The 23,011-nt window shown below is 44.8% G+C and overlaps 1 protein-coding gene across 4 annotated transcripts in view; it reads left to right on the forward strand.

Annotated features, from left to right (window-relative positions):
- LOC119012690 (tyrosine-protein phosphatase non-receptor type 14-like) overlaps positions 1-23,011 on the forward strand; it is a 43,864-nt gene that overhangs the window by 8,547 nt on the left and 12,306 nt on the right. For 2 of the 4 annotated variants that reach the window (XM_037086722.1, XM_037086723.1), the window contains exons 2-13: positions 3,579-3,981; positions 6,903-7,078; positions 16,352-16,449; positions 17,852-17,919; positions 18,276-18,346; positions 18,473-18,560; positions 18,653-18,741; positions 18,892-18,979; positions 19,193-19,275; positions 19,511-19,571; positions 21,043-21,121; positions 22,541-23,010. In XM_037086722.1, coding sequence (XP_036942617.1) covers positions 3,808-3,981; positions 6,903-7,078; positions 16,352-16,449; positions 17,852-17,919; positions 18,276-18,346; positions 18,473-18,560; positions 18,653-18,741; positions 18,892-18,979; positions 19,193-19,275; positions 19,511-19,571; positions 21,043-21,121; positions 22,541-23,010 — 1,545 coding nt within the window. In that variant the 5' untranslated portion in view covers positions 3,579-3,807. Of the gene's footprint in view, positions 1-2,214; positions 2,512-3,578; positions 3,982-6,902; positions 7,079-16,351; positions 16,450-16,815; positions 16,934-17,851; positions 17,920-18,275; positions 18,347-18,472; positions 18,561-18,652; positions 18,742-18,891; positions 18,980-19,192; positions 19,276-19,510; positions 19,572-21,042; positions 21,122-22,540; position 23,011 lie in introns of those variants that run through there. The other 2 variants (XM_037086724.1, XM_037086725.1) reach the window with 2 other exon arrangements.

Genomic DNA, 23,011 nt, shown 5'->3' on the forward strand with positions numbered 1-23,011 from the left:
GGTTATGGTTATACAGCAGTTTTCCATTTTAAAACTGCAAGTGTTTACTGGATCGGGGCTAAAGATTGTGTTTTGTCAGATGTAAATTGGTTTTGCAATGCTGGAGTGTAAAATGAAGCCTGGGGAGCAACACAGTGAAGCTAACGTTAGCCTAAACTGTAACAGCGTAGCGCAAGAACCAGCAGCAAATAGCAATAGCAAACAGCTACACACTACGAACATTTTTGGTATGTTTGGTTTTGCTGGTCGCACTAGAAAACCATGCACAGCGCTTCAACATGTGTGGAAATCTTTGACAGAAAAACAAAAAGTTTGACATGACCGCCCTCCCGTTAGTTGCGACGCTCTAATTGGACAACAGCCATCTGGGGGAAGGGCTTAGCGAATGGTCCCTGTTTCTCTGATGAGTGACGTATCTGATCATCAGCTACACACTTTACAACATTCAGGAAAAAAATCTGCTGTCTTTGTTTAAACTTGTCGTGCCGACATTTTATGACACATGAGCTCAAAAAGGCTCGACGCGAACAAATCTGACGGCGGGCTGACAGAACAATTATATTATTAATGCACTGCTCAGCTGAGAGGATGTTTTTTGAAGTCGCTCTTTGCCCTTTTATGAATCGACTAGGTGGATCCTGCGCTCCACAAAGGTCTTTTATATCTCGATTGATTCATAAAAAAAAAAAAAAAAAAGATAAAAAAAATGCATCTCCAAACAGTGCTTAAGGAAGGATATACTTGTGATGATGTGGTTTCAAACACACACAGATTAAAAACAAAAAGATCGTCTCCCTTTTTTTATTTTCACCTTTTTGCCCCTCACCACATCAGATAAAGAAAAAAAAAAAACACAACAAAAGATTGGGAATGGTTTCATATATATTTAGCCACAGCTCGCTGCCCTGAAAAAGAAAAACAACCCTCTTCCCTCAATTTTCCCTCTCGTTTTCTCCACGCCACAAAATTACAATGTGCAAATTCATAAACGTATACGCTGCTTTTGCGCCGCTGGAAATAAACACGACGGTCGGGAGAGAATGTCGCTGCAGCGCTGTAGCGGTGTTGAAGCAGCGTTTTTCTTTTTGTGTGTCTGCGTGTGTGTGTGTGTGTCGAGGAGTGGGTTCGGTCTCAAGCTATTGTCTGTCTGTCTGTCTGGCTTTACTCAACCACACACTCCCAACCATGCCACTGATTACTAGTTTAGAGTTGCACTAACTGCTGTCTGGTCCTCTGGCTAACCTCTGAAGAACCTGGTGGGTGTGTGTGTGTGTGTGTGATCCTGTATGTGTGTGTTTGTGGTATTCCCTGTTCATGCATGTCTATGTTTGTACACTACACAGTGAAAGTATGTGTCTTTATTTGCGTCTTTTGTGTGTTTGACTTGTTGACAGTGATCTCGCAGGGCCTGTGTGCATGGGAACTTTTTCTCGAGGGCATTTCGGGGAGGCTTTACCGTCAACCTGTGATGTCACTTCCCCTAAGCCAGAAAAAAAGAGGGAGGGGGGCTCAGAGCGGGCTGCGGTCTGGGTCTAGGTGATGACTCGGGTCACGGTGGCCGCATAGCCCAAAGCGAAGCTGATATGTGCGCCCGTTGTAGACCAGTTATTCCCTTGCTGTGGCTTCCTCACTCTGAGTGTGTGTGTTGGCATGAACGCCCAATAAAAAAACACACACACGAATAGGATGATGCCACACTACAGTGAGCTGTCTCAGAGGGATTCAGGAGTAAGGAATGTGTTATGGCTCCCAAAGGGGCACGGCTGTTACACAAAAGCCGAGCGTAGTTTGAGCCGCACCAAACAACACGGCTGTAAGTCAGCAGTTTGTAGCTTCTTGTCCTCTCTCTCTCTTTCTCTCTCTCTCCCTCTCGCTCATTCAAGACTCCATCCACCCCCCTTAGGTCTTTCTCTCTCCCGCTCACTCAGCCTTGTCACACACACACACACTAGCACACACACACACACACACACACACACACACACACACACACTCTTTTCCTTCCTTGTGTGTGCATACTTGTGTCAGGTGTGCTCTGTTTTTCCAGTCAGGGTAGAGAGGAATCTGGGCTGGGGTCCAAGCTGACTATCAACAGCGCATTGCCAGAGCCCGGGACAAGAAGCAACACATCCACTCCATCTTTTACTCCTCCTGTTCCTCTTCCACCCCCTCCTTCTCCTCTCCTGATCGCTCGAGCATTGTCGTGCCGCGATTTGGTCTTTTTAATTCCTCTATTCCGCCTCATTTTCTTTCATTTTAACACGTTTTCCTGTTTTCATCTCTCCACGCACTTTTCCTCGAGTTCTTGTCACTGTTTTTGTAAGGAACGTTTTGTTTTTTTGTTTTTTCCTTCAGGGATTTGTGGTGTAGTTCCTGTCGAACAAGGCTGCAAAGTGGCCACCACCCTTAAAATGACACCGCTTTTAGCTATTTGAATTAATTCCTGTTGACAACACCGGCGCTATTACGCAAAAGAAAAATCCCTCGCAGGTTTAATCACCCAAGTTAAAGGTAGGATTTAACCTGTGTGAGAAGTTCGTTGGGTTTGCCGCTCACTGTTGAGGACAAATACGTATTACAGGTGTTGATCTATAGAGTAAATACAATTTTGTTTGTGTGTGTGTGTGTGTGTGTGTGTGTGTGTGTGTGTGTGTCGGTTCTTACTTCAAAGCCCGCTCATCATCACACACATGAAAGCCAAGAACTGATGACTAACTCAGAGATGTGTTCAAAGTGTTCCCCAAAGACCTGTCTCAACCTTAAAAACCGCAGCGTGCATGTGAATGAGTGTGTGTGTGTGTGTGTGTGTGTGTGTGTGTGTGTGTGTGTCCTCAGTGTTGCAGCAATTAACAGTTTCACGAGCCTCTTGTTGACGACACAGATTCACGTCTTCTGCGCCCGAGATGAAGGGCATGTGCCAGTGTGTGCCGCATGTGTGTGTGATGTTACACACCAGTACACTGTACGCTACAATGTCTGGCACTGTGCTGCAGACGGGCAGAGAGCGAGAGGGAGAAATGGGGGGAAGAGAGGGGAGATAAAAAGGAAAGGGAAGGCCTCCCACACAGGCAGATACGAGACTTAGAAGCTCCATTAGTTCCTCAAAGCCAGCTGCCGGGTTCAGATGGATGTCTGCGCTCGGACGTTTGATGTCCATTCATCCGTAGCCTCACATCTCTGCCTCTGTCTCCCAGCTTCGCCCGACGCCGGGCCTCATGGGGCCGGAGAGAGCCCAGCTGCCATAACTATAGGGATAAAGCTGTCTGCAATTCCTGTCTCCGCTAACATCGTAGCGCCGCAGCCGCCGTTGCCGCCGCCGCCACTGCTGCTGTTGTTGCTGGCGATTCTGCTCGCCTTGTCTGTTTTTTTTGTTCCTGCTTGTTTATGCGAGCCAGGCAGGATGATAAAACTGGGAAACAATGATGTGGGAGGGTTTGATAGGAAGAATGTTTACTGATTAGTGTACCGTGAGTGTTTTGAACTCCTGTTGGCTCTAATGTGAAAAGAATAATTCACACACCAGAGTTTCTTGTTGCTGACCAATCCTCCTCTCTTTTCATCTCTCCCCCTCCCCACAGCACCCGTTCTTCCTCGTCCTCCTCATCGTCCTCCTCCTCCTCTCCGGAACATCTTTGGGAATGGGCCAGCGCCTTGCCAGGGTGCATCTTTCCACCCGGTGGTGTGGCTGGCGTCGTGCGAGAGTGAGGAGGGCAGCGGCCAGGTCGTAGAGCCCGCCCACCCCTCTCTCCGCTTGCTCGCTCCCAACTGACTTTTGACCTTCGACACAGCCGCGACCTCCAGCCAGCCATGCCCTTCCGGCTGAAGCTGCGGCGCACGCGGCGCTACAACGTCCTGAGCAAGAACTACTTTGTGACACGGATTCGCCTGCTGGACAGCAATGTGATTGAATGCACTCTGTCAGTGGAGAGCACGGGACAGGAATGTCTGGAGGCGGTGGCCCAAAGGCTGGAGCTCCGGGAGGTGAAGTCCTTTATTATGTGACCTTAGTACATGCCATTAGATTCATGTGCCACCAATGTTTATGTGTTTTTTTTTGTTTTTTTTTATTTCACTGGTTCAGTTACGTTTCAGTTCTTTTATTTGAATAAGGATCTGCTAATCTTGCAGGTCCATATCTCGAGGTTTAAAGAGTTGTCAATGTTTTTTTCTGGAGGAAAGGAACCAAAATCTGAGCAACACATTGAATTCTTGTTATTTTTAGAGCACAAAAATAATCTTAATGTAAAAATATGGAATGCAAGTATAAAATATCAGCTGCTGTCAGCTTTAACAAATAGATATTAGTATGAGTAGGGGTAAGAAATATGGAAATATATTGCTATTTGTGAATTATATCACAAAAAGACAGGTATGCTAGCTTTTTGGCTAATTCAATTTAAAAAAAAAAAAAACATTCTAAAAAAAATCCATATTATCCATAATGCTCTAATCCAGATCACTGGCTGTAAAAAAGTTGGACAAAGTTTCCCCATCAGTGTAGAAATGCCTCAGCGACTCCACTGGTTTCAAAATGTATAAAAGTCTATGAGAAAACGGACCCTCCTTCTCACTTGATTTATCACCTCAGTAAACAACCTTCCTGATGAGTTTATTGCCTCAACTGCTAGTTCCGAGTCTTTCTTTAACACAGCGTGATGTTCGTTTTGTAAATTATGGTCCCGTTTAAGTAAAAAGCACCATAAAGCGGCGTGTGCTTCAGGGCGTGGCTACCTTGTGATTAATGTGTCACTGCCGCGTGTCCTCGTGTTCTCAATTATCAGAATATCCTCCCCAGTTCCACTCTCTTGGTCTAATATGATCACCTCTGGAACAAAATGACGACTCCTTCATGCCAAACACACGGCTTTCAAAGCGGTAGTCAACAAATCAGCGGGTGACATCGCGGACAAATTCTTGGTTATCCTCCATGTCAAGCGTAGACGGGAATAAACAACTCTGACTCTTGGTCTTTCACACATTTATGAATGCATGGTCAGAGTGTGTGTGTGTGTGTGTGTGTGTGTGTGTGATCGCCACGTGTCTCTCCCCGCACCCCGTGTGTGTCTCCCTGCCCTCTGCTGTCTCTCTCCTGCGGGGTCCTTGTCCGTCTCTAACGAAGCGTAGCTACCTCTGTCCTCTTTTCACTGCAGAAGAAAGAGATACTGCTCATCCCCTCCACCCGTCCCACTCCACCCCTCCTGTCCACGCTCTCTCTGTGTGCTTCCTCTCCTCCCTTGTCTTCTGCTTCTTTCCCCTCATCAAAGTCGACACCACCACTTTGCTGTGCGCTCAGGTAGACTCCATGCCAGGGACATTCTCTTCCCGCTGCCCGGCTTTGCGCGACGGCTTTTTTTTTTTTTTTTTATTGTCCGCGATGTGGAGTTGTTTTGTGTGTGACAGGGCCAGTCTGTTCACAGATCAGGGAAAGAATGTGTGACGACTGATTGAGTTTGATGAATACGTGTGCTCGACAGCGGCCGGAGCTGCTGACAAAGTGAGAGGGAGCGGGGCGGCTCACTTGTGCGTACTCACACGGTGTTGTGGTATTTGCCAGGTGTCAGTGACGTTATAAATAAGGTGGTGTGACGCCTCAGCTTCAGCCTCCGTCTGCCTCCACGTAACGCACGCCATCTCAGGACTCATGCGTGCAATCTGTCCGAATTGGTTGTTTACATCAGTTCTTCACCCCAGGCCTTGAGTGAGTGTCTGTTTGCATGTGAGGAAGGAGTGTTTGCAGCTGCAGCTCGCATCTTTATGACTTTCAATAACAGCGGAGGCAAACCACGCAGTCAAAACAGGTGTGGGTAGCCAATGAAACACCTTTTTTTTTCTAGCTATTAGTAGTATAGGAGCTAACCCCACTGCTCGCACACAGATCGTAAATGGTAGCAGTGTCGTGTTTCACAAACGACTGTCTCCACCAAACTGCAGGAGGAAAAAAAAAAAAAAAAGAGCAAGTCCTGCAGGGCTCTCGCATGCCCGTGCACGGATTTGCAGGTACGCCATTTGTTTTGATTCGCGACAGGAAACGATCCCATGTTTGCAAATCGCAGCATGTCGAAGCCTCCCACGCATCCATGTAAACAAGCTTCTGTGGGGTTTATATATATATATACATCATGTCAAGAAGACCACCCCGAGCCAAATCAGTACCGTCAGGGCTGGAATTTCCAGCTTCAGTACCTTGAAACGTGTTTATATTAGACAGCATTTTTAATACCATAGGGAAAAACTGACATTAAGGGCGTACATTATAGATTTTTATTTAAAGATATACGTAACAAGGATAGAACATGACCGCGAGATTAGACTTTTATCTTTAAATGAACCTCTCACCTCTCACCTCTCACTCTTCTGAGAAGTTGTGTTGCTACTTCATGTTTTTGCTGTTTATCAGGCTGAATTATGTTTCAATATCTTCTAAATTCCTCTAGCTGACATAATGGGCAAGAGACTTGGTTTTCATTTTGATTTAGTTGGATAGGATCGACGAGTCTGCTCCAATATTAATGTTTAATGGAGCTATGCTGCTGACGTCAAAGGTTTGATCAGATTTGAAGGAGAAATATGCGCTCGCTGTATTTTGGCTGCTTATTAATCTCCTCTCTGCTCCGCTCAGTGATCCCCAGTGTGCTTCTCAGCTAATTTCCAATTTCCATCCCCACAAACCCCATATTTCCCATCCAAATGCTTTGGTCTCCTCCATTTACCACCCTCCGGTCTCTTTATCTCTCCATCCAGCTTACACAGCCCATCCTCTCCTTTCTTCCTCATCGTCTCACCTCTACTCCCTTCTTTCCTTTGCTTTTCGGGCCTGTTTCCTGTCTCAATCCCCTTGTGCGCCACACTGACGCTCCCTCCGTCTCTCTCTCTCTCTCTCTCTCTCCCCTCCTCTACTTTAGACCCATTACTTCGGGCTGTGGTTCCATGGGAAGACCCAGGCCCCGGCCCATCGCTGGGTGGAGCTGGAGAAACCCCTCAAGAAGCAGCTGGATAAGTTTGGCAACGAGCCGCTGCTCTTCTTCGGAGTCATGTTCTACGTGCCCAGTGTTTCCCGGCTGGAGCAGGAAGCCACCAGGTAAAGATTCAACAAACACACACTTACATTTTGTCACCTGCGACAACGACAAATTGTACCTTTATAAAATCCGTCCATCTGCAAAGAGGCCAGCTATAGTGAATCTCCGAATGTGTTGTCTGTCCTCCAAATGTGTCCTCCAGTGAGGGTTCAGCTAACAAGCTAACCAGCTAAATGCCTTGCAGTCATAAACATGATTTTCACAGTATAATAACATAAATGGCTTTGCACAGACTAGATTGACAGAACTGCTCAATATAATCTGACGACTAAAAGACAGATTTCATTGCCTTAAAAAAAGGATAGAATAGTGTAAAAAAAAAAAGCACATAAAAAAACGCGCCTTTAGTTACTTTAGATAGTACATCTATTCTGTGCCATGAAATCACCAAAATTTGTGTTCATCAGCTAAACTGTGTAAAAGAATTAAAGCAATAGGAGTGTGAGAAAAAGCCCAACTTTGTGTGTGTGATGATGACTGCTGCGCTTATCTGTGCAGCTGATCTGCTGATAGACGAGGCAATTTATGTAGTCACAGAGTAGCCAGCTGGTACAAAGACTCAATATTTTACACAAAATAAGGAAGAAGTTCATTGATTTGCCGAATTCACAGTTCTTAATTATCTATGAAAAATTTGTTGTAAACACAGCTCCAGACGGTTTAAAAAGTTTCCCTCTTGCTCAAAAACTCCAAAAACCTTGATTCGGACAGATTTTCAGTCTCACTGAGGATAACACGAACACATTTGAAATACCAGGTGTGAACGCAAAGGCAAGATCGGGTTGCTTATTACCCGCATAACATGCTCAGTTGACTGAAACTCGGCTGAGTAAAAACACAGGAAGATGTCGTCTAAATAGGATAAAAGCTGACGAGGACATTTGACACATGGACTAAATGAAGACCACAGACAGGTACGTTCACTTCAATCAGAGCTGGGCGGTCGTCCTCCTGCTGAGCGTGCATGAGATTGACATCCACGAGTACTGATGTCAGGTCAGTCAGAAGTACATTTGCATTATCAAAAGCGCCATTTTCTCCTAATGCCACAATGTGTGTGTGTGTGTGTGTTTGTGAGACAGAGTGTGAATAAGACCCTTTAGCTTGCTGTGAAAAGGGCATCCAGGGGTCAGTGTGTAGTGGACGGTCTGCCATCTCAGATTCCTTCTCACACACACACACACACACACACACACACACACACACACACACACACACACACAAACACTCTGCAGGTCTGCCTCGCACTGAGCTGGTGAATTTGCGGCTTCTGCTTGGCTGAATGTAGGAAAAAGGTCGATCGCAGGTCACAGCATGACGTTTCGACGCCGGGGTTATTTTTTTAAGGTGTGTGTGTGTAAGAGAGAGTGTGTGAAGCATCTGTGCTGCTGGATTTTTTTTTTTTTTTTGATTTTTTTTTAAGAGGCAGGACTAGACATGGCAAAATAGTGAAATCATCGTGTTATTAGTGATTGGCCTGATAAACTCATTGTGTATGGGTGATGGAGTAATTAGGAGGTGTATGTGTGTGTGTGTGTGTGTGTGCAGGTTGGTTTTTACAGGAGCCAGGATCTGCTTTGGTGAAGGGATGCTATTCCAGGAAACCCCTGTGGGCTTTCATGGTGTGTGTGTGTGTGTGTGTGTGTGTGTGTGTACAGGGTTGAAGGGGTTATGATGGGGCCTGCGGGGCAATTTGGGGAACAATGGCCGCCTCTTTTTTGCAACCCTCTCCTTCTCTTTTCTCTGTCAATCCCTGTACATAGTGTCATCCCTACTCCTTTTTTATCAAGAGCAGATCTCCACATCACTTCAGTCTCACATTTTTTAATCTCCATCTCCCGCTCCCTCTGTCCTCCTTTTTTGTTTTCTCCCTCTCTCCTCTCTCTCTCTCCCTCCCTCTCTCTCTCTCCCTCTTTCTCCTTTTCTGTTCAGTCAGGAATGTTGGCACAGCCGTCCAGCGTAGGAGGCGGACCACACATTCCTCGCAGCAGAAGTGCTGGGGGTAAAGGGGTGGGAGTGTGGGGGGAGTGTGGGTGGGGGATGTCTGGTTTACAAAACACACACTCACAAGCACGCGCTCTCGCTCACCTCACACACACACACCTTGGCTCGCACACACTCCCCCCAAGAATCCTCTCAGAAGCCAGCTGCAGCCCTGTCAGAAGAGTTAGTCACAATACAGCACATTGTAAGAACATACACGCTCCCCGAGGCAAGCTTTTCTGAAAGCCCCCCATTCCCTTTATTGTCCCCCCCCCCCACTTCAAGTTGAAAACAATCCTCACAACTTTTTTTATTTTGAAGTTCACCCAGTTATCGCCCAGACCTAATCAAGGGGTTTTACAGAATCTTTAAAAGCATGTTCGTGTCTTACTTTCCTCTGAGAAGACCATAAATCAGACTGGGAATGATAACAGTTAAAAACTGGCAGCCCCTCTTTTTTAAAATGATATGATTTGAAAATGATTTCTTGACTTGTGGCCTATTTGGGATATATATATATATATATATATATATATATATATATATATATATATATATATTTTTTTTATTATTATTATTTTTTTTAATCTTTTTCTCCACACCTGGTCTGATGAAGGGGATGAAGGGAAGGATATCAGAGAGGTGGAGAGGAAGACAAGTGGGGACAGAGAAAGTAAAAGTTTGGCAGCGAGACTTGGCTTTGAGTTTGCACCTTGTTATTTTTTGCGGTTCGAGCTTGCTGCCTGTGTGTGTGTGTGTGTGTGTGTGTGTTTTTTTTGCTGGAACTTACACATATTTATGCATCCGCGTAGAAAAGTATGTTTGTGCTTGTGTGTAAAAACAGAGTAGGAGTGAGTGGATTTGGGGTTTTTTGGGATGTTGGTGCTGTGATTTACTGTTTCGCAGAGGAGAGTCAGGAAGACGACATCCTGCTTTGTGAATCTTTCGTCTTGTATACCGACTGGGATGTAGGTCACCGCTGCTCATTTAAACAGCTAATTAAATTACAGGAAAAGCGGATCGCAACTTCATCGTAACTTGTTTTTCAGAAACCAGAAAAAGACAAAGTGTTGATTCTTGTCTCGTCCGAGCAAATGAGATTTACCGAGAAAGTAATGTGAGTTTTATAACGTGGTCGGGTCTTTGAGGCTCAGTGTTTGACTGATGAGTAACCTGATACTAGATCTCGCTCTCTTCCCGTCCATCCATTCATCTGTTTCTGCTTCCCCTCTCTTCCTCTCCCTCCATGCAGCTGTGAAAATCACCCAGAGCAGGGGGCCGAAGTGTGTGTGTGTGTGTGTGTGTGTGTGTGTGTGTGTGTGTGTGTGTGTGTGTATTGGCTACGTATTTACACCAATAATCCAATTATGAAGCAATTATAGCAGTAATGCAAGATAGTTTGATCCCATGTCAACACTCTTCTCTGTTATGTTAATGCAATTACGCTCCTAGCTGCAGATATTGCTGTAATTGGAGAAGTGTATAGTCTGATTATGAACTCGTAAAACTTGAAAAATGTTAACTAGTTTTTAGTTTCCGTCCTTGTCTCGTCGTCTCCGGAACTTCTCTCAAAAGCAAACAAACAAAACACTGAATACTAGCGCACATGTGCACGCTTCACAGTGTTGAAGCTAATAAATAAAACAAAAACAATGCCTCAGACCATATGCTTGTAGCTTTATTTACACCACCATGGCCACAAGGATGAACCACAGCAGCAGAAGGGCTGCTGGATGACTGGAGGACTGTAAGTCAGAACGGTCCTTTAGGACGCCCATGTAAACCTATAAATCACAGTTGTTTGGAGTGTTTTTACTGTGGTACCTTGGTTTTATTTTACTGAGAACTGCTCTCCGTGTTTCTCAACACACTTTCCAAAAAGCCCAAAGTGACATCTTCACATTGCTTCTTTGGTCCAACCAACAGTCTAAAATCCAAAAACTTCTTCATTACTTTCATTAATGACAAAAAAATTAAAAATTTTTTTAAAAACTTAAAAACCGGCATATCCTGAAATTTAAGCTGGAACCAGCAAATGTTCATGTTTTGAGCTTGAAAAATGACTGAGATGATTCATCTGTCATCAGTATTTATTTATTTATTTATTTATTTTTATTTATTTATTTATTTATTTATTTATTTATTTATCAATTGTATCATCCAGAATTGGTTGCACTGTTCATGCCTGAACCGCCTCATGCTCTTCTCCCATAATACCTCACCCGTAACCAGATATCCTGTACATCCTCCCCCCTTTTCTGTCTCCAAATCTTTGGATTTTACCACGCAAACATTTTACAGAAGGTGTGTGTGTGTGTGTGTGTGTGTGTGTGTGTGTGTGTGTGTGTGTGTGTGTGTGTGTGTGAGGTTGCGGCCTTCTGTTGCTCCCATCTCACTGATATGAAGGAGGGGCGAAGTGGCCCAGAGAGAGAAAGTGAGGAACCTAAACAGAGAGCTGTTGACCAGAGCGAGGCCAGCTGGCCCGAGCAGCCCCCAAGGCTAACAGCACCACCAGCCTTGAAATCCTAGCTTTGTTCGGCTAGTTATCACTCACACACACATACGCACGCGCGCGCACACACACACACACACACACACACACACACACACACACACACACACACACACACACACACACAGCTGTACTCTGTTGTGCCCCTTGCTGATTCAACACATTTCAAAGTGAAATCCTCCTGCCTCCCACACAAGCCGTCTGGACCCATCCAGGGCTGAGGGGGTGGTCAGGGTCATACGACTGCAGAGGTGGAGGGGGTAGGGGAGACATATGTACACACACGCACACACACACACATTCATGCATGCATGCACATATGCTCGCAGGCTTGTTGTCCGGGGCCACTTGGACATCTGGCAGCATGTCTTGAGCGGGGCTTGAACATGCGTGGGCATATAAAGGGCTCTTTGTGCCTGTGTGGCTGCCTGGAGTGCCAGCAGAGCACTCTGCCATGGTGGAAGTCACAAGTAACTCCCAGTGAGGAAAGCTCTACCTCATGTCTGCGAATGTATGTTCACCTGTTATTACAGCACGGTGATGTCATTCTAACAGACGTGCCAGGTGTGTGCCGCCATATGTATTAAAGACAGACATCACTTCACATCACTAGTTTCACCCACGCTACGTACACGTATTTTCTCAACGGTATCTAATCATCCAGATTTTTGATTTTTGTTTTATTGAACAGGGGTTTATGAATTAAGTGTCCTCGTACAGGTGAATGAATCTTTATTCCTGGTACTCGCAGCACAAAAAAATAATGACTCATAGCCACATGTGTCCAGAAACAGCATTCCCATTACTCTGGATAATCCCCAGACTTCACTGTGACAGTTTCCACCCGAACGTCTTCCTGCTTAAGAAACAGTCCCATAAAAACTGTCGACATTGTGTTCTGTAGATCATCCAGAGTAATGGGAACGCTGTTTCTATAAAGATGACACAGTAAAACCCTGCTGGAAAATGGTAGCTGTAGCTATGCAGGCACCAACACATGCTAAGATCATTGTCTGTTTCCAAAGTGTTAACATATTCAAGGACTGGATTGTCTCTCCGTTCACGTGGATGAATATAATTCTGTAGTTTAAGTCCCTCAATATGCAACATGTGGACTTTGTATGCGGCGATGGTGATTTCATACATTAACGTTTTCCAGGCGCCTGTCAATGTTGTTGTAGGCCTCTTGCGTTACGGTGCTTGAGGCTTGCACGGCTTTACAGTGAACTTACTTTTTAAACATGTCCCGATGTTTACTGGACAATAAACCATTGTTTCTTTTTCTAACCATTATAAATCTTCCATTGACTCTCAGAACAAACCATTCACTCATATTACTTTGAAATGTTTATAAACTATAAACAGCTAATGGCTCCTGACAGGGAGGCATCAACCTATTTAAATGGTGTTACTAACATATCAGAGGTGAGCCACAGTGAGAAAAGAACGAAAATAATTGTTACATTTATGGATCTCAAAGTTGATTTCATAATTTATCTTGTGAGTAAACCCAATTCAATACATGCTTAGAAAGAAAAAACGTATAGAGGCAATTTATGTAATATAATAATGACCATCATTAGTAAACTGTGAAGTGATAGTTAATTAAACTTAAGGTAATAGTTATTTCACTCTTAATGAACAGTTCAATATTTTACTAAGCAATAGTTAAAGTTCATAGAAGTCAGTTGGCAACTATTGTATTTAACAATTTCCTAATAAATGGTTTATAAAACATTTTAACACATCCCATTTATGATAAAGGAAGTGCTCTAAAAAACTCTCCATAACCTTTTATACTTGCATCAAATCGCAAAGCAACAAAGTTTGTTATACTGCAATATTCAAGAACTTAATCTAGTCTGATAATGTATCTTTATGTAAATTATAGGTCATACCGCCCAGTCCTAGTGTTGTACTGGACAGTTTTACCTCTTCATGTCTCTAGAAAGTATTCAAATGAAACAAAAACACACAACATGTAGACATATTCAGGTTTTGTACACAAGTAAACAAAGGTTTGTTTAAATGTTGGGAACCACTGTTCGTTTTGCGGCTCTCTCGCTGCCTTTTTACTGTCACGCTTTCACTGGCTCGTAGTTATTTTAACAGTTTACCGTCCACATCTCCACCGCTGGCCTCGCATATGTATAAACACCAGCGTGTTGTTGCCATTGAACCTCAGAATGAGCGCCAGCCACTGTCAACCTCAACATTTCCCCGGACCCCATACGGAGAGCGCTGGGAAAACATGGAGAGTTTGTAAAAACAAAGTCCACAATCATTTGAAGGGTTTTGTGTTCCTGTGAGGCCCCTCCCCATTTTTTAGACCGCATCAGGCTCCTCCTCCTCCTCCCCCCCGATGCAGCCGCGGCGGTTGGGGTTGGCTAATTAGAGGGTTGCCACGGGAACGGAATGGCAGCTTAGCCAACGGGTGTAATGACAGGGTGAGGGAGGAGGGCGGGGTCAGATTATAGGCCCGGGAGTATGCTGAGTGGAGCTCAAAAAAGAAGAGAAGGGAGAAGAAGTGGGGGAGAGAATGTGAGGAAGACTATGAGGAGGGCACAACACTCTTAAAAACGGCGAGGTTCAACTTTAAGCACACAGGGAGCCGATGAATGAACAAGAGGAGAGAACATGTAGGAACTGAGGGATCAGCTCAGAAGGATGTGCTCCAGAGTGAATGACTAAGCATCTATAGTGGAGCGGTTTCCACATTGTGTACTCTGGCATGCACACCGCCTGATGTACGCTTCCACCCCGGGGCTCTCTCAGGCCGTGTGCACGACAGAAAAAAAGGTGTCTCGCAGCCCACATTGGAAAGACTCGGCCTGCGGTCGCCATGGCATCAAACAGGAAACGGTGCGCGAGTTTTTACGCGGCCGAGCTTGGTCACCCTGACATTTCTCCCTTTTCCCCTCCTGTGTGGCCGCCCCCATTCTTCAAAAGACAAACATCCAGTTGGACCACAGCTAAAAGTGGACAAAAGGAGCTCAGAAACCTAAGGAGCTCGGGGTATTTTGGCCTCTTTGGTTTTGGGACTTTCACAGCGTTGTGTGAAGGCCCAACATCATCCGAACAGTGTCAATCGTATCGGCTTTCGCTTGGCAAAACCACCGCTGCCCCCCCAAAAAAAACCAAAACAGTGTGTCACATTCGCACAGCAATAATCATGTTATCTTTGCGTCCAGCTTGCATTGGTCCTAACTAAGATTAAACTCAGTCCTGATTAGCGTGAGCTCCATGTCACGTCCTATAAACAGACCTATAAACCATATTGTTTGGCCCCTGCTGGTATATATTTGGCATTCCTCTCAAGTCAGAGATGAGTCACGGGTATTTCAAATAGAGGTGATTCACTCACTCCTCACTCGGATGCTGCAACAGGCTTCTCTGGTGTTGTTTTAACCGGCTAATGCCGTTGCCAATACTGTCTTGATGCATTCTTTCTGTTGCACAAACCAGAAGCAGAAGAAGCACATCTCTCTATCGCTCTCTCCTTCTCTCTCTCCGGTGTCTTCGGTGGATGTTTGCAATCCGTCAGCTGCTAATGCGCGACGCCTCCAGCGCAGCTCTTCTTACTTTCTTTGGATGAATGTGTTGAACTGAAAAACCCGTCATGTTTTCCAACCGGATTTTTATATAAGTGGTGTTCAGAGACAGTGTGGCGAGTTGGAAAAATAACAGTAACCACCGAACCAGATTCTGGTGAGTTTCTGAAGACTAATATGCTGCCACCCACTCTGTCAGAGTTTTTGTACAGTTTAGCTGGTAGAGGGGCCGTCGTGTGTCTCAGTGCTTTCATGTGCTCCTCGGATGATCCCACTTCCTGAGTTGGGAAGTTCTTCCCACTGCAATGCTTTTGAGTGGAATGTGGAAATAACATGGAGTGTTCAGACTAACTTTTTTACACTGGCTGCACAACGTTTTCATTTAGTTGCACCGGTACATAATTAAGGTTCACCCAATAATACATTGTTATGTTTTTTAATACATTAAATAAGTAAACAAAATATGGGTTGGTGGCCAGTATTATGTCCTGCTGACTTTCAGGTGCACCAGTACGACCAATGAAAACGTTTAGTCCCGCTTGACAGATATTTGGCTGTATGTGCGACAGAAATAGTTGGCAAGTTGTTTAGCAAAATCTTGTACAGATTCCAGTTCCAACCAATTTTTCCAATCATTCAGACACCAGATGATTGAGGATTGAGTCCGCAGCCAAGGCCCTATTCAGATGCAGTGCTACATTCATATACATGTTAACACCAGCATGCTAACATGTGTACAGCGACAGTACTAGCATGTGTAGCAATGTGTAGCGAGCATGATATGTTTACCTTGTTGACCAGTGTTTAGCAAGTATGTATATATAGTAAGTTTTATATTGCTAATGGTTGCTAACTCGCACTGACTCTTAAGGGAATCTCATTGCTTTTGAAGATATTTGATCATAATACAACATAGTGGACTACGAAGTTCAAATATTATTTCAAACACTAATTGTTAAACTGCATTTTTGACCTGCCTTACAAATCATCCTCAGGAGGATCCTCAATCGCTAGTGCCTGCTAGCTGCTAGTGTGGCCAAACACATTCATCAGAATCAGAAAAGCTTTATTGCCAAGTACGATTTTACACATACGAGGAATTTGTTGTGGTCATTTCCTATCGAGGGAAACATTTCCAACATCAGTGTCAAACTTAAATAAGAGTTCATGATAGTGAAGCTGAATTAAACGTCCTTTTTATTTCTTCCTTCTGTCTTTCTGTCCAGGTATCAGTATTACCTGCAGGTGAAGAAGGAGGTGTTGGACGGGCGTCTCCACTGCGGAGTGGAGCAGGGGATCAGACTAGCTGGCCTAGCAGTACAAGGTAAGAGACACACACACACACACACACACACACACACACACACACACACACACATACACACACACACACACGTGCATGGACAAACATCCCATGTGAATAATCTACCAGACGGAGACAGGCGGCACAAGAGAGAAAGAGTGAGCACAAACTCACACTTTCTCAGGTCATCTTGACTTCGCTACCTAATATGGCTGCATACCACTGGGAGAGCCCAGTCCACTTGAGTTCCTATGGTATCAGTCCCGAAACACACACACATACACACACAACCTCAATCCATCTCCGCGGGCTTGTGCCTGGGTGCTGTCTGTGTCCCGGGGGGAATGTAAACAGACAGTTAGCTTATCGCTAGTTCCAAGGTTAGCCTTAGCAGCATCAGGAAGAGCCTTATCTGATGGGAGACGAGGATCCTACGCTGTACTTCCTTTTGTCCGACGGACAGAACAGTCTGTCTGAAGGACTGAGCATGTTACATGGTGTGCAGGTGGGGATATTAGCTCTGTGCTGTAGGCACTGTATTCTTGCAACTCTTCGCCTCAAATTTCACAACTTCCTCGAGTATTTACCAGGACCATAATAAAGGGGTTAGCTAGTTTACCTACTTGTTAGCCAGTAAAGCTAAAGAGAAGATTCTCTCCCCCCCCGCTTAATGTACCAACTCTACAAATTTGTATCTGAGAAATGTTATGTAATAGTGCAGCCAATGGAACTTGTGAGCTTGTGGTTTAAACATGGACATTCAAGTGGTTGAGTCTTGAGAACACTGCTTGGGAACAGCGTCTAGAAACTACCGAGACTAACAGTCTAGCAAGCTAGCTAGTTTTTATGCAGAGGCAAACAAAGTTTGAGGCTCTCGAGAATGTCACATTTTCTTCCGACACAAAATTACAAAGGAAAACTCTAAAAGAGTGAAAACTACAATATACATCTACTGGAAAATTAACTTCCATGGCCTCTGCCATTTTTAAAGAATGTCAGCAAACACGTCTCAACTGGTGAGCTCTCATCGCTCAGAAAAATTCTGACTGACAAGGGTTGTGATTATCACAAGAGTTCATATGGAGGCAACATAACACACAAAAAGTAGCTAGTTGCTGGATTTAAAGAAAAACATGTAAGGAAATATTGATTTGATCTTGATATGAACATGTGTTGTCTTAAACCAGGCAGATGTGTTATTTTGAATGTTTTAATTTTATGGAGACAAAATTTGTTTTTTTTAACCCTGGTTTTAATTGGAAAGACTTTAATCATCCTGACATGCAATCTTCCTGTGTTACCATATTTTCCTTGGGAATAAATATGATTTTACCTTAACAGCTGTGTAGATAAAACCATTCAGATCAAAATCATATATTTTAAAATGCTTCACATTGTTTTTTGTGCGTTAATGTTTTTCCAGCCGACTTCGGGGACTTCACTCAGTTCATGTCTCAGGACTTCCTCAGGGAGTACGTGCTCTTCCCCGTGGTGAGTCCTCAAATCTTCGCTCTTCAAATATATATGTGCGTGTGTGTCTGTTTGTGTTGCCTGAAGGCACACATTCTCCTCCCTCTGCATACCTGAGCGACAGACAGAAAACAGAAGCAGAACAAGCTAGACTGTGATTGACAGTAAGGGTTGAGATAAAGACCAAGTGGCTACCAAGTATATTGCATAAATGAAACTGTATTTGAATCTACTTTATTGCAAGATAAGTGCCGTTCTCTGCTACACCATTGACTACAGTTTAGCTTGTGAACTGTTTGAAAGGGTGTTGAAGAGAGAGATTGGTTCATCCTCCATCACCTGTCTTCTCTCACCTTTCTCTTCCATTTCTCTCTCAGAACTGGCCTAATGGAGACGAGGTGCTGGAGGACTGGACCCAGAAAGTTGCAGAGGAGCACAAAAGTCACTGGTACTGTCTAGCTTTGTTTGATACTGTTTGTACATGTGTGTGCACACGTGAAAAAAAGAGACAGAGAACGATTCAGAGACAGGGGGATACTTTGTACCTGCCGCTGAACGTGTCTGTGCTTTCCAGTCGAATGCAGACAGCCGAGGCAGAGCTGCTGTACATCAAGGAGGTGGAAAAACTGGATGGCTTTGGCCAGGAGAGCTTTCCTGCTAAGGTAGATTTATCACATTATCGCCCCCACAAACACACCCCTTTCTTTTTATTTTACACAAAGATCACCTTATGATGTGAATTCTTCTCTTGCAGGACAACTACACCAACGATATTTTCATCGGTGTGTCCTTCATCGGGGTGTTCGTCAAACACAGAAATGGCAGATCCATTATGCTCCACAAGTAAGCATTTTTGTTTTTCAGCCTAAATATATTTGAACCCTATCTGTGATCACGTGTATCATACAAAGGATTGAATATGCAAGAGAACATTATGAATTTCGTGTGGGAAAAGTCAAACCTCCGTGTGCGTTTTCTCTGTGCGTGTGACAGGTGGAAGGACATCGGCACCATAGCGCACAACAAGTCAGCCATCACAGTGGAGATAACGAGCAGAGACGACACCATCATTTTTCACATGGTGAGTGTTGTGTCTGCGTGTGCGCACACACACACACACACACACACACACACACCTCACACAAGGTTTTCCAGTGGGAAGTCAAACACGCATTCTCAGATATCCTTGCACGGAGACAAGCACGGGGCCGAATTTTGGTCCTCCATCTGCTTTGAATACAAGTTTGCGCTTTCCAAAATATTAATGTTTTTCTCCGTGTGTTTGCATCTGCAGGAGGATATGGAAATGGCAAAGTACATCGCCCGTCTTTTCACGGCCAGACACAAATTCTACAAACAGAACAAGATCTGTGCAGAGTGAGTCTTGAGGACAGCTGAAGGCCATTAAAGCACTTTTATACATCCAGCTTTATCTGTCATTTGACTGTTTAAAATAGTGTTCACGCACCCTTTAAAGGTTATGTGACAAAAAAAAAAAGAATGCCAAAACAAGCTGTAGGCCTCTGAAGCTAATCTTGACTTGATGACACAGAGTTCACAGCGCCTTCAGTCTGTGAATCATCTCATATGTTGTCACTTTGTTTCCTTTTAGGCCCACGCACTCGCCTGCGCCAATCAGGAGGAGACCCACCTGGACCCACCGCATATCTCTGGTACGGTCGGAGTCGCTCACTTTGTTTCAGTGTGTTTCAGTGAGTCGTTGCTTGGCGGTGTCGACGCAGTCCTGTTTTTGTTACTGCCCCTGGCCTTTGCAAGTGAGAAGAGAAGCCAGGAGACAGACGGGGAATTTGCGAGGGACGACAGAAACCGGGTTGCGGTTGAGAGATTTGACCCCGTTCTCCCACTCGGGGCAGCTCTTAATTGTGCCGTGGAGCCTCGGTTTTAACGTGCGTTGGTGGTGTGGTGGGTGTTGTTGGAAAAGTTTGCAAGGGTGTTGCTTGGTCTGATTTCCGGTGCGACAATGAAGGCAGTGATTTGTGCTTCTCCCTCCCTGCTGGCCAGACAATGGCTCAGCTAAATGCGGCACAATAGATGTTCAGTCAGTCCCCTGGAGTGCTCAGATGTCGGTCTGGAGAACCGCAGGCATTGGCGTACTGGTGTTTGACAGCTCGGCGGCTCCTAGAGCGGATCTGAGTCGGTCACAGTCACCTGTTGTTTGGATGTAAGACAGAAGCAAAGTGGCGTAGTGGCAGATCATGATGTTATGCATAACTTAAAGGGAAAGTTCGCCCAAAAAATATTATCAGTCATTATCAGCTCATCCTCATGCTGATGGAAAGTCAGGGGAAGTTTCACAGTCCACAAAACATTCTGGAGCTTCTCCAAATAAAACTATGGTAGATGGGGACAGCTGAGAACACATCAAATGGCGTAATCCATGTTTCGAGAAGCCCCGAGATCCTGGGGTGATTTGAAAAAATGTTATTTGCACCATTTTCTAAGTTGAAATCTTCACTGTAACTGCTCAGCTAAAAGCATTAGCGTGAGTTTCCATCACCGTAAGGCTGAGTAGATAATGACTGAATTTTTCATTTCTGGTTTTCCTTCGAGCCGCGTTTCCACTGCAGAAAATTTCCCCAGGAAGAGGAACCTTTGGAGTAACTCGGTGCGTTTCCACCGCAGGTCTAAATTAAGATCTGGGGACATTATTTTCTCCTCCAAAAAAATTTCCTGATTGGGGGGAAGTCCTATTCTGAAGGTACAGGAACCTTTGGGGTGGGGCTGAACATTTCTGAATGCATGAGCACTCGCAGGATTTTATTTCATCCTCCTAATTTTAAGAAACTGCAGCGACAAACCAGTTTGTATGTTCTCTAATGTGCCTCAACACATCAACATGGAGTTACAGAAAGAAACCAGACGACAGATAGACCGAGTCCAGGCCTTGTTAGTCACTCGTCTGCAAAAGGGATGTGTCATAACAGCAGTCACCTTTTTGAACCTTTGCAGGTCTATAGACTGCAATGGAAAGGCAGACAAACACCAGGGTGAGGGAACATTTTAGCTCCGTGAAAAGTTGTTCCCCGAATTAAAAGCTTGGTGTGCTTTGTGTGGAAACGCGGCTTTAATTAAGTGGAACAAGTAATTGTCTCCTTTTAACTTTTAATGTGTGTCTTCATTCAGCCGCGGCCCCAGTCCTGTAACTTCCAGTCAATGCATTCCCAGTACGGGGAGCATTATCAGGACACGCAGAGCTCTCAAGGTAAAACCACAGACACACACACACACACACACACACACACACACACACACACACACACACACAGTCACACACACACACACAGTCACACACAGCCACACACACACATACATTTAGAGTAAGTCTCAACGTCTCCAGCTCACTGCTTTGACCACATTGTGATTGAAGCTCTCGGCCTGCCTGATAATAACTGAAGCATTTGAATGGAGCTAATTGTGTCCTTCCCATCAGGCGTGTGACTCACAGCCCCATTCGTTTTTTAACAATCTCCCGGCCAATTAGAGCCCGACGCTTGGGGTGCCGAGCGGTGACCTCATTTGTGCCTCGCTCTTTCATTGACTCGTTCACACACTCAGTCCGCCTTATAATCCGAGGAGCTTCACTCACGTCGGCCCAACAGTAAAGCGGAGCGAGTGGAAAAACATTCTGGGTGTGCTACTATGTGTGGGTGTGAGATCATTCTGTAGCTTGACCTCAGGCATCACACTGGATGGAGATTATGTATGTCTGCCTGCTTGTGGGTTTGAGATAGTTTCACACGAGAGAATGCTTTGTTTGTTGAATAAAGAGGGATAACATGCATACCACTGTCTCCTCCATTATGGTGGGAAGAAAATCTTCCAAACTGATCCTTCCACATTGGTATTACCGCTACTGCTTCTGCATGTTGAGATTTATGCTACATCAGTAATACCTTGAGGGAGCAGCTCCGATTACTGCTGATCATTGACAGCTTAGAAAATGAAACAAGTTCAACAACATGTAATACACAAAAACTGAATTAACAGAAACAAAAAGAAAAAACATCTGCCCATAGAACGGAAGAATAAAACACAGCTATTCTTTCACAGAAAAAGACCTGGTCCCTTTCACTTTTTAAGAGTCAGGTTTGCCCAAAAGGACATACAGAGGATTTTATCATGTCCTTTATTTTCCTGCTTTTGTAAATTTTTTGTCTTCTTTTGATTTTCTCAATGTTCCGTCAGTTTATCTGCAATTACTTTCACAAATGCCTGAAATGTTTAGAAACTTATCCGGCATGGTGGCGAGCGCGTCAGGACACTTTCACATCTTGCGTGTGCACCAATGACAATATTCTGCCGATGACACATTTGGAAAAAAAAAAAACATTACTTATTGTGCAAATTACCATGTACACTTAAGAGGTCAAAAACACAAATCATTGAAAAAACAATCCACTCAAAGCACCATCAAGAGAGTCCCATTAATTTACCAGGAACTGTATTCTTATTGGTTCATAATGTTGGGTAATCTATTAGTACTTGGTTTGTTTTATGTTGTTAGAAGATGTTAGAAGTGTTAGGGTTGACTAAGGCTAAGATATAAGGACACACCCTCCAAAAACATTCCAAGTCTGTACAAAAAAACAACAACTTTCATTTTCCCTCTTGTGATCTTTAGATAGTATCTTCCATGACGACCCCTACTACAAGTCAGAGACCAGTTTGGACCGCTGCCCGGGGGACTTTCCCTTCCGCAACGGCACCGTTCCCAATGGAAGCATGTACAGCAGCCCCAGCCTGAGCTCCCTCAATCACTCCCAGACCTTCATCCCGCCCTCGCCCATGTCCTCCAACCTCAGCATCCCCGGCAGTGAGCTCATGCGCCCGGATTACATCCCCAGCCACCGCCACAGCGCTATCATCGCTCCGTCCTACCGGCCCACGCCTGAGTACGATGCTGTCATGCGGCAGAAGCGGCGGATGCTCCCCGCTCACCATGACCTCCACAGCCAGTCGCTGCGCAGTCTGAACATCAGTAATGCCTGTGCTTATCGGCAGCCTGAGGCTTTGGTGTATAGCCAGCCAGAGATGAGGGAGAGGGGCCCTTATCATGGCCTGGGGCCCAGTCCAGGACCGTACACATCACAGG

Source organism: Acanthopagrus latus, chromosome 22, assembly GCF_904848185.1.
Source record: "Acanthopagrus latus isolate v.2019 chromosome 22, fAcaLat1.1, whole genome shotgun sequence".
Classification (NCBI taxonomy): Eukaryota; Metazoa; Chordata; class Actinopteri; order Spariformes; family Sparidae; genus Acanthopagrus; species Acanthopagrus latus.